The following is a 15,365-nucleotide window of genomic DNA, read 5'->3' as shown; positions in this document are numbered from 1 at the left end:
TTATTTCAGATTTTGTTTGAAATAAGATAAATCATCATGATGACATAAGGCTTTTATAAACAGGAAGTGATCTCAAAAGTTTGGCGGGTAATTGTGGGGTAGGCCTAGTCGTTTCCTGTTGGCCAAAGCTAACTTCTTATGTGAAGCCGTCCACATTTTACAGCTAACTTCATCATCGACGTGTCCCAAGACTTAAAAATGACTCATCAGGTAACACCACCTAGATTTGTATTCCAGGGCTAACATCAAGCTAAGCTAGGCTAGGCTAGTGCTCAGGCTGTTTGATTGTTGGTGAGCTAACAACAATAACAGATTTATGAACAGAAATTAAACGATAGCAGGTTCTTTGAAGACACTTTATTTCCTGACAGCTCATCATTTATAAAACCTGTCAGTAAAACAAATTCACAATATTTCTGTTAAAATGATTCCCGTCGGGCCGAGTCGAAAGCTTCAGTTCACTCAGATCTCCTGCTAGCATGTTAGCCAACGGCTACACAAAGCTTTAATTTTCACATTCGCTCACCGAACATCAGTAAGACCCGATCCCTAAAACAACAACAGACGACAAGTTCAAACAGCTCAGAGAACAACAAGCTAGCAGACGCTCGTCGGGACGCGCAGCTGAGGTAACACACATTATTCTGTACGGTTCAGCTAAAACACCAACATCATCAGTTTCTTCATAGATTAGCTCCAAACAAATCAGTAGAAAAGCAAACTAACGGCAAAAATAAAGTTTGACTCTGTAAGAAAATAGAAAATGAGCCGTTTTTTTTAATAAAAGTGGAAACAGATTAAATTTGTGTTTGACCACAGAGAGATCTGGCTTTAGACAACGCATATAAATCATTTATTCATCGTGACATCATAAACCCTAAAGAAATCACTAATGATATACAGGAATAAGAACCATCATCAAACCAAAACACAATCGCGTCATTGCACCTCCAAGATGGCGACTCAACAGGTAAAATCAGAGTAGAAACAGACCCGGCGAAGAGATTTAGTACAAAATACAGTTTTATCCGACGGCAAAACATCACATTTCCATCCGACGCTATTAAAATATATCTATGTCCAAAAAAAAACATAACTGAGTCAACACAATCTGACGCATGCTTTAAAACATTATCATGAACAAAATAATAATAATAATAATAATAATAATAATAAATCTGATTTTCTTACTTAGGACTGCTAGGTCTTTACCGTTTCTCATCAGAAAAATAAAACTAGACAAAATATAGATTATACTGGATTTGTTTTGTTCAAAGCACACTGATAGATCTTTAAGTTCAAGTCTGACAAAAACAAAAAAAAAAAAAACAAACAGAAAAAGCAGGTCTAGGCTGTGGAGACCAGAGGCTAGTCGACTCTGAAGGGTTAAAAAACAGAAACGAGAGGCTGATTTTCCGTTAATCCTCAGTTTTTTTTGTGTTTTTCTACAAAAAGGAAGGAAGAAGTGGCAGAAATTCGAGAAGAAACCCGATTCGGTTGCTGTCAACAATTCGATGCCTCGAGCCGCAGGAGATGGGAGGAACCTTAGTGATCCTGGTTAAAAACAGGAAATGACATCATTTTTAGTGTATTTGGACCAGTGGAGGGTCCAGGTGTGGGTGGAGCCATCTGTGTTACCTGTATCTGGGTGGGGTTCCACAAGTAGGGCTGCTGTCTGTAGTATTCTGCTAACACTGCAGTGTAGTCCGGCACTGAGCTCTGCTGAGACGACTGACCTGCAGCGCGCGCGCACGCACACACGCACACACAAAAAGAGGATCCAATTTAGCTTCTATCCAACACTCCTCATGTCTGACTCAGGTGTTAGTGGGTGTGTGGTCCCAGCAGCAACCCTCTAAGGCCTGAAGCTTGAAGCAAAATTGTTGATTCATGTCATCTTAGTTTAGCCCATACAGTGATGTGTGTGTGTGTGTGTGTGTGTGTGTGTGTGTGTGTGTGTGTGTGTGTGTGTGTGTTGGGGAAGAGGCTCGCTCCTCTCAGTCATACTCTGTTTTTTGTAGTAGTCCTCCCAGGCCTTGCTGTAGTCTGCCATCAGGTTCTGGGGCTGGTTTTGCTGACCTACACACACACACACACACACACACACACACACACACACACACACACACACACACACACACACACACACACACACACACACACACACACACACACACACACACTGAACTAATATTCTGATAACATAGCATCTTTGCAGACAGCCTTACCCCAAAATTCCACTATCTCTGCTCCGCCCCCGCCTTCCACTGGCTTCCTGGTACCCGCTCTACAACGGCTCCTCTCCGGTGCGGAGACCTGAGGTGCGCCAACAGGCATGCGCGGGATTTTCGAGATCTTGCGATACAGTCCGAGCAATAAACGCGGAAGTTAGATCCAAACACCCGTTGTGTGGGAGAAGCATCGACATGAACGGTTTAATCTGCCCATCATTTGTGTAGAGAGATCAGCAGTGTTTGGATCAACAAAGTGTGACTACTTTGATAGTAGAAACTGTATTTATGGCTTACTTTTGTGCATTTAAACTTCAGCCACCATTGATAGTTGTTAAAAGTTGTTAAACCTGTGCAAATGAAACAAAAAACGCCTTTTGTTTATCGATTTATTGTGAAATAACAGAAGTTGTGCTTGCTTCCTTTCCTGTTGGGCGGTTGTGATTTCTGTCCATTGACTGCGGAGGTGCTCCAGCGTCCGGCGAAAATAGAATCGATCCTATTTTTGCCGGATGGCGGAATGGCGGCCGCAGTAGTGGAACAGCTCTGACTGACTACAACGGGACCGATTTTGCTGTGGAGTTCGTGCCGGAGCGGAGATAGTGGAATTTTGGGGTTACAGTCAGTGAGTGAGAGAGTGAGTGTGTGTGTTTACCTGGGTCTTGCTGTCCTGGGTTCTGCCAGTTTGTCTGGTAGGTGTTTCCCCAAACTCCGGTGAGGAAGGTCTGACCGCTGCTGCACACAAACATCAGCTGCTGAGTTACATTAACGGACACACGGGTTGTTCTGCAGGTCTCTGATGCAACACATGGTGGACTGACACGAGAAATGACATTTCCTGACTAAAGCCCCTTTGGGTTAAACGTGCCCTTAGATCTGGAGCATCTCAGCGATCCCCGAGCACAATGATGAAACCGTTTTGGATGCACCATAAAAACGACCACCTCCATCTCCATCCAGCTTCTTTTGACGTCCACCACAAACCTCTCTGCGGCTCTCGCGGCCCACCTGCAAAGGTGCGGCGCCGCTGGCTGGAAGGCAAGCAAACGTTTTCCCCACGAGAACCTGAATTCCGTCTCAGAAAAATGGCATTTTCTAGACCTGTCGGTTGCCACGGTTACCAGTGAAAGGCCACAGAGCAGGTGGCCGCACAAGAAGTTGTTTAAAAAAAAAAGATACTTTGTTGACCAAAAGCACCCGAGCACTTTTCTGGGACAGGCGTGATTTAAGTGAGAATTCTGTGCAGCTGTGCTCTTGCAGTGTTTGACGGGTCAGAAAATTAGTTTGCATGAACTAACTTTTTTGGGCTTAAAGAGCAAGTCACCCCCTACCAGAGTATTACTCCACTCCCACTTCCTGTTTGAAAAATACAACAAATGCTGTTGCCAGGCAGACCGAGAGGGCAGAGCCCCTGACAAATACACACATGTAACGGAATGACTGTTTTTTCCCTCCTCTGCACAAGACTAGTCTGCATGAGAGATGGTCTCAAGGTCTCATGTAGGGCTGCAACAAACGATTATTTGGATAATCGATTAATCGGATGGGGTCTCGACACGATTAATCGATTAATCGGATTACATGGGGAAATTTTTAAAAACTGCTAGGGAAACGTTATTTCTCTCCTTCCTTCACTTTATTTAACACAACATTATTAGAAAACAGTTCAATAGCAGAAAAACAACATGCCATCACCTAAATTGTCTTATAAGGTGTATAGACAGAGACCCTAAGCTACATCTATCTGTGACCTAAAATGCTTGGTCCAAGTTAAACAGCTTAAGGGTAATTCTCATCTGTTTTGTTTGATCTCATCTGTTAATATTTATTTTAAATGTAATTAAACATAGGCTGTGAATTATCAAAATTGATCACTATTTCCAAAACTGACTGAAAAAATACCAAATAAAACAAAAGTAAATGAATGTCATCCTCCTTGCGATGATGCCCTGGGCAACTGCCATAAAGTCACATCAAGAAATGCTGCTGATCATTCCAATGATCCCAAATAGACTCACATTAGGCCACATGAAAGCAACTGAACCCAAAAATATATTAACCAGTATATAACTGCACTCTCACACAACACGCCTGCAGCAACAGTTAGGACTCCTCCCTCCCTTTTAAAAGCGTTTTTGCTTCTGAGGACATTGTGGTTGTAAAACCACATGCTAGTAGTCTGGCCCCGGTGTGATCAACCAGTTTCTGCGGGAATGTGACGGCGGAACCAGGGCCAGATTAACACTTTGTTGTACCCTGGGCAACAATATTCAAGGGCTCCATCATCACGACCCAAGGATCACCATAATGTGGTCACATACAGAATATTTTACTGTAATATGCAGTAAATATACTCAATACTTGAATGCCTGACAACACGTAACCCGCCCAGAGTAACCTTTGACCCACCTCGTGTGGACTGACCAATGAGGTGAGGGTCTTAACTTGAGGCCCTCTCTTCATTGGTCAGTCTGCATGAGACTGACTCTCAACTGACATTCAGTCGTAGGCAGCGAAGCGTCTCTGTGCAGCGCAAAAGCCCGGGTGGACAGTTTGTTTAATGTAGTGTGATCATATTTCCATTTCCAAACAAGAGGACAGGGGATCTGTGCCTATGATGTCACACTATGGCAACGCCACACAAACCATGTTGGGACCCATTTTTTGTAAGAACTAAATTAATATCAGATTCTGCCAATTAAAGGGCTCTAAAACTATTCATATGTAAATAGTTTGCATATTTAATGCAAAATCTAATTTTTCTGCTTTAGTGCTGCAACAAGGTTTTATTAATAATAAATTATACCTTTTGTTTTACTACAGCATAAGCTTCCTGTGCACAGATTATTAAGGATGCTTGTTTCAGCTGTGAGATTAGACGATAGGATCAATGAAAAAATAAGTTGTCACACACTCCATGGAAACTTTCAGAGAATCCACAAATAGTGGCTTTCAAATGGTTTTGTTACTTTTTGCAAGTTTATAAAAGCAGCAGATGAGACAGCATGTCTGATAATTTAGTTTTTCATCTGATAATATTAGAACATGTCAGTAATGTCTGAGGGGCTTTTATAAACACCGTATAACTAACACTACTGGAGAGGGCATGAATTACACAGAGGCTTCTGGGGAGCCCAGTTATGGGGGGGGGGGGGGCATTTTGCCTTGGCCCCAAAATGTCTTGAAACGGCCCTGGGTGTGTGACTGAGTTTTGAAGGTGATCTGAATTGTATCAGATGTATAAATATGACATGTGTATAACTTATTGTTTTTTACTGGTAAAAACGTGTAGTGGAGATAAATCTACCTACATTTGACTTTTCAACACTTTGTTTTGTTTTCTTGTTTTTATTGAACTATTTTCCTGTCCTGTCTGTCTCTCATCTTCCTGCATCTCCTCATAATTCTCCAGAAAATCTGTTGCCTGGATTCTTACCTTTTCACCTCATCAGTTACTTTTGAGCAGATCAAAGAGATCTCCTGACCGAAAAGCGCAGAGCGCGTTTTCGATGCTGCGTGAGGTGACATCACCACAGCACAGGTGATGAGCTCCGCAGTAGCGAGCTTCAGGCACAAATAAGACAGAAAATAGAGAACATGTGCGGACATGAACGATCGTGTGCTAATTATAGTTTTTTGGTTGCGCCACTTTGAGAATGGACCGTGCGCTGGACGCAGCTGCCTGGATCGCTGCGCGACAATGCGGAAACGGTTCGCAGCAGCGCAAGTCTGCCGGCTCTCCCTCGCGCTGATCTGCCGGCTCTCCCTCGCGCTGATCTGCCGGCTCTACCTCGCGCTGATCTGACTTGCTCTGGTCTGCGCGCAACGGCGGGCGGGAAGGGGCGCTTTTGGAAGAGTTGTGCGACACAACGAATCGATGACGCAATTCGTTGCCAACGCTTTTAGTAATCGATTTTCATCGAATTTATCGATTCGTTGTTGCAGCCCTAGTCTCATGCATTCCTTCTAACCTGCTTATTTTCAGCTCAACAGAAGAATGAAGAATGAACTCTTTTCTGTTAATTAATCAAAGAACTCTTATTTTAATGAAGCTAATCCATCAAAGTGTTGGTCAATAAATAAGATGTGACCGATCTGTGAAATCAAAATATTAATTACTTCATTATAATCCTATAGAATATAAAGGTACTGTGACTTTAAATGTTCGACCACTAGGACTCATTTCACGTAGCGTTAAAAGACATGACACATTACTTTCACTGATCCAATCATAATCTTACAGATCTGACGGAGGCGTGGTTCTGACGGTGTTTGGTAATTTTTCATTGGACCATAAACCAAAACATCCGAAGTATAAAACTACGCCACGTCAGCTCTAACGCCAGTTCAAAGCGTTCCAGAGAAAGTGACGGAGTGGCCGTTCCCGATCTAAACTCTTTAATCGAAAGAACGACAAGCTGAAAAATTTGTCGCTATTCCAACTGCGGCAACAGTTCCTTTCAGAATAAAAGCTGAACCATCAAGACCCAGGCTTGGGTCTCACCAGACACCAACAAATTGCTGTGACCCGGACGTATCCCAGGACGGGTGGTCGGTTTCCGTGGCTTCTTCTACATGCTCCGGCACCATAAGGTCAAGCTGGACCTTTACACCTCCTGATCTAGACGGGGACCTCCGCTCAGGGTATGTAGACCGGCAAATGGTGTCTCATGTGTTTATGGACTTCCTAACCAAAGCTTAACGCGAAGACATCACCTTCAGTTCCCGTCAGAACTAATCGCTTCTTCGGATTTGCTGGTTCTGATCAACATCACACGTCATCCATTCACCATCTCATCCATTTTAGTTACACCATACATTTAGTGTTTAAAGGCAGTCTAGTTTAATTTGTTAGTAATAAAACTCTTAACTTTTAAACTTGACTCTCTTCTGTTGCGTTTGAGTGAATACGAAGCTGTTATCTAATCCCTGCAATAAAAAGATCCAATCTTCTGGTTTAAACAACTCACAGATCCGTAAGGTGGATTTCATATTTCCTATGGAATCCCACGCCTTATGGCTCATTAAATGACATGTAATTTAAACCATTGCAGATGGCGAGCCAGGCTCACAACGACATTGTGACATCATATGGTACCAGCTAACGTTCTAGGGTACCTCTTAGCCAATATCGATGGCAGATTAAAATTCAAATGCAGTGCAGAGTTTTTACCTGACAACGGCACAACACTGACAGTTTTAGACAGAAAATTTTTAACTAAAATGCACTAAAGAGCAAAACTATTGACTACACGTGTCTGCAGCACCATTAGACACGCATTTATATAGTTTATCAGCTGGGGGTGACTTGCTCTTTAAGCTGTTTTAGTAAAGATTCCACACCAAGTTTTCTCCAGGAGCCCCTCGATCTGAACGGCCTCCACCTGCTGCAGCAGGACAGGACATGTGACACGGTGGCAGAACCTTATATCTGAATCGGGATGGGCGAGTTTCTTACTTCTGGTGTGCAGCTGTGCCCTGGGTGAAGGGGCCGAATCCAAACCCGCCGTTACTGATGATACCAGAACCCTGCAGGAGACACCGGTGAAGGTTAGTAGGTGGGTCAGACTGAGGGAACTCTTCAGGCAGGAGGAGCGTTTGATCTGCGTACCCCAATTTTATCGTCTATGAGCTGGCGGGCCAACTCCATCTGCTGGCCAGTGCCTCTGAGGGTGAAGACCCGAGTGTTTGGGTCGGTGGCGGGCGGCGGGTTCCTCTGCAGCTCCACGTGAGCTCCAGACTGCTGGTTGATGCTCTTGATGGTTTCTCCACCTGCAGACACACAGCAGCAAGTAGACCATCTGACTGGTTCTGTAAACTGACGCTGAAGGTCCAGCAGACCTCCACCAGAACATTCCTGCTGCAGGGTCAGAGGTAGGGTTGTCACGGTAACCAGTGTAGCGGTAAACCCCGGTAAAAAAGTTGACAATAATAATAACCGTCTTGTTTTTAAAAAATATATTATCTCGGTGGGTTACCGTGGCTGCGGTGTAGGCGCGGTGACCCTTACCAGCCACCGTATCATCTGCTGAAGTTGCCGGCGGCACATGCGCACTTTGTTGTTTACAACCAAAACGTTCTTGAAGCTAAAGCTGAAATAATGGCCAAAGGAGGAGACGGCAGCGCTCAGGAGGACATTTATTATCCCTCAAAGAAGACAAAGTGGGAAGTACGGGCATCTTTTGGATATTTGAAGAATGCCGAGGGACAGCTGATAGAAGACGGCTATCCTGTTTGCAGCACGTGCAGAAAAAGTGTCTGTGAAAGGCAGCAACGCTTCAAATCTCATGACACATCTGCGTGACCATCACCCGCAACTCTACAGTCAACGCAAGGCAAGCTAACGTTAGCGTTTTAGCTAAAATGCGTGATCCGAGGATTTGGGTTGAGGGAGAATGCAACGAGTCGCTATATAAAGCAGCCGCAGCGCCGCTACCTGCATATAAACCGTGTCGCGGACACCGCCATGTTGAAATGACGCTATGCATTACGGGGCTCCCAGGGGCAGATAAGAGTTGGTCTCTCTCCGAGAATAATTATGAATTTAACAACGATTACTGCCTGATGACATTTTCCCACATCTGCAAAGCTCACTGGAAGGACACAAACCGAGGACAATATTTTCCTGATATAGGGTTTATTACTCAAGTAAGGGTAAAAAAGTATCTGATTAGAAGGCTACTTGAGTACTGAGTATCATCTGATGTAATATTTTTAAAATGATCACATCAGACAGACAAAAATAAGAAGTTATGGGCAAATGTTGGTATTTTAAAGACTAAAGGAGAAAAATGTAAACAAATAAACAACATAATTACAAAATAACACATTTTAGGCAAAATTTAGACACAAACTGAGGACAATATTTCCTGACATACAGGGTTTATGTAGTTGTCTGACAATGTAGCACGTTTAAAAAAATACCGCGATAATACCGAAAACCGTGGAAATTTTGGTCACAATAACCGTGAGGTTAAATCTTCACACCGTGACAGCCCTAAGTTGCACACAGCTCATCTGATGCAGATCAGAGCAGAGACACATTTATGTCGCTCGTGTAATTATGTAAGGAAGATGTCTTTTACTGGCACACAATGAGCTGATCTAGGTGCTGTGGAGGAAAACTGAGAAACCTGCAAAGACACAGAGGCACAAACGGTCCAAAGTTTGGTATCAAAACTACAAGCAGATTAGCTAATGCTGGCGGGTAGCAGGCTCACGATCAAGTGATACTGGCATCGGTATCGGTGCAGATACTGGTGCCAGTATCGTATCGGTGCATCCCTACCTATAATGCAGCTTTGAATCTAATCCCCATAGTTTCACCCTCCTGCATCTAATCAGCACAGCTCCCACACACTAGAGCGGTGGTGTCGAACTCAAACTCGCACTGGGCCAAACTCAACGTTTTTTAAAAAGTGACGCTAAACGTGCACATTTTCCTTGATCTACAGCTATGAACAGTTGAACCTTTCCATTTGGAAACAAACTTACTTTTGCAGTAACACAGAATCTGGAATAACCAAATTACACACGAGCAAGTCCATTTTAAATAAAGCACACCAGTGGTATTCGTTACTTATTATGTCAATTCTTTTCAGCCAAAAATCAAGCAGGAAATTGCCTCTTTTTGCCCATCAGCCAAGGCCAACATTAGAAACCTAGGGAGTTATTTTTGATCCAGATTTAAGTTTAGACTCACACGTCAAAACCATCTTCCGCTCTTGTTTCTTTCAACTGAGAAACATTTCAAAAGTCCATAAACTGGTTTCTACTGCAGATCTGGAAAAAATCATCCATGCCTTTGTGACATCACGCTTAGACTACTGTAACGCGCTTTTTACTGGTCTCAGCAAAACCTCCCTCTCACGCCTTCAAGCCATCCAAAATGCAGCAGCCAGACTCCTAACCAAATCCAGCAGACGAGCTCACATCGCTCCAGGTTTACAGTCCCTCCACTGGCTCCCAGTAGAATTTAGAATACAGTTTAAAGTTTTAGTCCTGACCTATAGAGCTCTTAACAACCAGGCTCCAAGCTACCTATCTGAGCTTTTATCCCCACACACCACCTCTTGGAACCTTAGATCCACATCTGAAAACCTCCTGGCTGTTCCTCGAACCAGACTGAAAACCAAAGGGGACAGGGCCTTTCAGACTATTGCACCCAGACTTTGGAACAGTCTACCTTCAAATCTCCGTCTCTCTAACACTGTAGAGGTCTTTAAAAATCATCTAAAAACTCACCTTTTCATCCAGGCGTTCCCTCCCTAAATGTTTCAAAAAGATGGCTTTGTTCGGGTTCACACCTTCACTTTGTTTATACTCATGATTTAATTTTCTACGTTTATCACTGCTATTGTTTTTCTGATGTTTTTATTGGTTAGAGGTATTTGCCCTGATCTTTATCATGTTGTACAGCGCTTTGTGATTTATATCTGTGAAAGGCGCTCTATAAATAAACTTTTACTTACTTACTTACTTTTAAATATTTGTATTCCTCAAAACGTGTATACATTCAGAATTTCATTTTATCTTTTAAGTATATTTATTTTAAGTTTTCTTGTTTATTCTTATTTTTTATTCTCCTTTGTTGCTCCTGTAATGAATGTTATTGCTGCTGTGACACCAAGCTTTCTCCACTGAGGGACAATAAAGGAATTTTCTATTCATTTCTATTCTATTCTTCTATCTGTAATCTGTCCTGTTTGTAAGTAGGTGAAATCTTTTTTCACAGGCCAACAACTAAAATAAATAACAGTAATTCTCTTAAATGAAAATGTAATCTCACCTGTTACTTTTCATGCTTTGGAGCAGAAAAAGAGCATAAAATCAAAATAATGCAAGCTCAGTTTGCTCCAGTCTTAATTTCCTGTGATGCTCACCTGTTCCAGCCAGAAACTCCTGCATCTCTGGGGTTGGCTCTGAGCCGAGGATGGAGTTAATCACTGAGACTCCTGTGTGGTCTAGCTCATCTTCATCACAGACAACAGTTGCTCACATAAGTGAGCAGCGGGACCATGCAGAAGGGGTTGTGTCAACTAGTCGACTTCACTGCTCTGTAGTGACTATTTATGCCTTTCACAGACTAGTCGCTGTCACGTGATAACGACCGACAAGATGCAGTCCTCGGAAAAGACAGCAGGTGACGAGCCCCTGCACGCTGGGAGGCGACGCGCTGTGCCAGAGCGTCGTACTGGCGCCCGCGGTAAAACGGACATTTGACTGAATTGTGACCTTTAGCCTTTTGCAATTTTACCTTCCCCTCACCCCCATCCTAACCTTAACCAGCTTGCGCATGCAAAGCTCTGATCGTTGACGCGCTCCAGACATCTGCGTCCTGAGCACGGCCACAGTAACGTGATCAAATCAGGTGTCGCCACCTCATAAACAAATTTAACACGCGATCGTTCATGTCGGTTCATTTCCTTTAATGTTTTCTGTCTTTTATTTGTGCCTGATGCGTTTCGCTGCTGTGGATCGGGGCGCATCACCTGTTTTGTCCTCGGTGACGCACCTGACTGATGAGGCCGGCGAGCACTCCGCTGTTTTTGCGGTCGGTAGATCTTTTAGAACTGCAGTTCAAAGGTAACTCATAAGGTGAATATATATGAACCCAGGTAGCAGTTTCTCTTTAGGACTGAGAGGAGATGCAGGAAGATAATAAACAGGCAGGACAGAAAAATAGTCAAATAAAAACAAGTTAGTTTTTGTACCTGCTGGTTGCAACAAACAGACACCATTGAAGGTAATCAGAAGTGAGGAACAGAAAATGAAATAATTGTTTTAATGTTTAGAGCAGCAGGAACTCCGAGAGGCTGCAGGCGCATCAGTGAGTTTGCGGCCGCTGCGCGGGGGGATGGGGGAGAGGGCTGAAGCAGAAACTACCGTTGCTAGAAGAGATGTTTAACTTAGAATATGTGGACACAATTTTAATTGTCAAAAACTCCAGCGAACCCGAGAGCGTGATGTGGAAGGGCACAAGAGAAGCTTCGGGTTAAAATCTGTCTCAGGTATGGATGAAATCCGAAGATCCTAAAAAGACAGGCAGGTCCACCAGAACCTGAACCAGATTTACAGGTTCTGTTGGTTTGCCAACTCTGGCTAAAAACAGGGTATCTGCAGGTTTAAGGGAGCCAAATTTAAGACTTTTTAAGACCTTTTTTAAGGCCACTTTGACCAAATTTATGCTATTTTTTAAAATTAAATTTCAGTTATAATTTCCAGCTATTGTCTGGAACCGGTGCTAACCACGTCGTGAACGTGGGATTAGCCATCCAGTTACCATTAATGTTGCACCTCCCCATGGCGCAAGCTCCCACTAGCATGCTCCTCTAAAAATAGCCCCCTTTCACAACCAACCGTATGTGTACAGTTCCGCTTACGCCAACATCATATACAAAAAATCCTGAGCTAACTAGAAATTCATGAAAATTTTATAGAAATAAAATAATCTTGTTTATTGGGTCTTTGGTAATTTAAGACCTTTGGAAACTGTATTTAAGGATTATTTGTCATTTTTAAGGATTTTTAAGGCCTTAAATTTGGAAAAGCAAATTTAAGACTTTTTAAGGTCCCACGGATACCCTGTAAAAATCTGTAAAATATGGAACGGAAATGCTTGGTTAATGTGTGTGTGTGTGTGTGTGTGTGTGTGTGTGTGTGTGTGTGTGTGTGTGTGTGTGTGTGTGTGTGTAGCAGCACATTCAGTCCTGATGAACAGCTCCACTCCAACAGACCATATGGTGTCAGACTACTTGACATTTATTTTTTTGTGTCTTTTATTTTGAAAGCTGCTGCTCGACTCTCTCAAACACACACACACACACACACACACACACACACACACACACACACACACACACACACACACACACACACACACACACACACACACACACACACACACACACACACACACACACACTGAATGGTTAATGGGTTTTTAAGGGCTTTCTAAATGGAGCGCTCCTCCTCCCACCGCTGAGTGTTTTCCTTACTTTATTGGCTTATTGTTGGTTCTCAGACTTCGTGTTCTGAGGGATTGTGATCGGGTTCTGCCCCGCGAGCTTCAGAACAAGCGGTCTGTTTCCCAGACTGAGTGAAGGTGGTACTTGTTCCTAGTAGAGCCAAATAGCTAGCCGATACCAGAACCACATTTAGAACCTGCTCTAGGTTTGTCCGATGTCGGTGTCGAGTCAGAAAAACGGGTTCTAATGAAACAGACACCAGACCAAACGGAACCAAAGCCTTTCACTGAGTCTGACCCTGGCAGGCATCAGACTGGCCCAAAACACTGGATCTGGAGTACTGCCTGACTGGACCGGACCAAACTGATGTTCCTACCTTTGCCAATGACCAGACCACACTTGTCGGCAGGGATGGTGTAGGTAACTTCCTGTAGAGGACTAGGAGAGCTCATGGTCCAGTCACCACGACCTCTGACCCGGCCTCCACGCAGGGCTGAGCTGAAACCATCTCGCTCCTGAAGGACAAGACAAATGGATCAGAATCAGACCAGCCCAGATGGTTCCACTTCATGTTCAGAACCGTCAGCCCTTCCTAGTACCTGAGCAGTCTGGATGAGCTCATTGATGAGGTGAACGGCATGCTGGCAGCGCTCTGGTTGACCCATCACCATGGCAACCCGTTCAGGACTAATACCATCATCTAAACACAGAACCGTAAAACACCAGTGAACACTTTACACTGGATGTGTGTAGGAGCCAGAACACATCCGACCCGCTACAGGATCACACTAAAGTGAAGAATGAACCCGGAGTTAATCAGGCTTAAACTAATGTGAACAACTCAGACTTAAACTGGATTAAATTAATAAAAGTTAAAGTCTCATAGTCATCCACACACACACTGGTGAAATTCATCTCTGCATTTGACCCATCCCCATGGAGGGGAGCGGTGAGCTGCAGTGGTGGCTGCACTCGGGATCTATTTGGTGGTTTAACCCCCCAATCCAACCCCTTACAGCTGAGTGTCACGCAGGGAGGAAGCAGGCCCCATTTTTAATGTCTTTGGTATGACCCGACCGGGAATCGAACCTCGATCTCCCAGTCCCAGGGCGGACACTCTACCACTAGGTCACTGAGCTGGTTAAGTGTGCTGAAGACGTGTATGCAAACAACCCAGATTTAAACCGTATTTAACTAATGTGAACAGACCTGATTTAAACTGGATTTAACTAATGTGAACAGACCTGATTTAAACTGGATTTAACTCATGTGAACAGACCTGATTTAAACCGGATTTAACTAATGTGAACAGACCTGATTTAAACTGGATTTAACTAATGTGAACAGACCTGATTTAAACTGGATTTAACTAATGTGAACAGACCTGATTTAAACCGGATTTAACTAATGTGAACAGACCTGACTTAAACTGGATTTAACTAATGTGAACAGACCTGATTTAAACTGGATTTAACTAATGTGAACAGACCTGATTTAAACTGGATTTAACTAATGTGAACAGACCCGATTTAAACTGGATTTAACTCATGTGAACAGACCTGATTTAAACTGGATTTAACTCATGTGAACAGACCTGATTTAAACTGGATTTAACTAATGTGAACAGACCCGATTTAAACTGGATTTAACTAATGTGAACAGACCTGATTTAAACTGGATTTAACTAATGTGAACAGACCTGATTTAAACTGGATTTAACTAATGTGAACAGACCTGATTTAAACTGGATTTAAGTAATGTGAACAGACCTGATTTAAACTGGATTTAACTCATGTGAACAGACCTGATTTGAACTGGATTTAACTCATGTGAACAGACCTGATTTAAACTGGATTTAACTAATGTGAACAGACCCGATTTAAACTGGATTTAACTAATGTGAAAAGACCTGATTTAAACTGGATTTAACTAATGTGAACAGACCTGATTTAAACTGGATTTAACTAATGTGAACAGACCTGATTTAAACTGGATTTAACTAATGTGAACAGACCTGATTTAAACTGGATTTAACTAATGTGAACAGACCTGATTTAAACTGGATTTAACTAATGTGAACAGACCTGATTTAAACTGGATTTAACTCATGTGAACAGACCTGACTTAAACTGGATTTAACTCATGTGAACAGACCTGATTTAAACCG

General features: G+C 43.1%; 1 protein-coding gene across 5 annotated transcripts in view; it reads right to left on the bottom strand.

The window, feature by feature from the left end:
- Window positions 1-342: 342 nt before the first annotated feature.
- Window positions 343-15,365, bottom strand: part of LOC107386301 (far upstream element-binding protein 3) — a 36,799-nt gene continuing 21,776 nt past the window's right edge. For 4 of the 5 annotated variants that reach the window (XM_054730347.2, XM_054730348.2, XM_054730349.2 and 1 more), the window contains exons 11-18: window positions 13,798-13,898; window positions 13,575-13,713; window positions 7,843-8,003; window positions 7,690-7,760; window positions 2,887-2,966; window positions 2,008-2,079; window positions 1,639-1,736; window positions 343-1,554 (exon numbers count right to left, since the gene is read on the bottom strand). In XM_054730347.2, coding sequence (XP_054586322.1) covers window positions 1,546-1,554; window positions 1,639-1,736; window positions 2,008-2,079; window positions 2,887-2,966; window positions 7,690-7,760; window positions 7,843-8,003; window positions 13,575-13,713; window positions 13,798-13,898 — 731 coding nt within the window. In that variant the 3' untranslated portion in view covers window positions 343-1,545. The remainder of the gene's footprint in view (window positions 1,555-1,638; window positions 1,737-2,007; window positions 2,080-2,886; window positions 2,967-7,689; window positions 7,761-7,842; window positions 8,004-13,574; window positions 13,714-13,797; window positions 13,899-15,365) is intronic. The other variant, XM_054730350.2, reaches the window with a different exon arrangement.

Source organism: Nothobranchius furzeri, chromosome 10 (assembly GCF_043380555.1).
Source record: "Nothobranchius furzeri strain GRZ-AD chromosome 10, NfurGRZ-RIMD1, whole genome shotgun sequence".
Taxonomy (NCBI): Eukaryota; Metazoa; Chordata; class Actinopteri; order Cyprinodontiformes; family Nothobranchiidae; genus Nothobranchius; species Nothobranchius furzeri.
The sequence above is the reverse complement of the archived record's forward strand: the minus strand, read 5'-3'. Positions and strand labels throughout refer to the sequence as shown.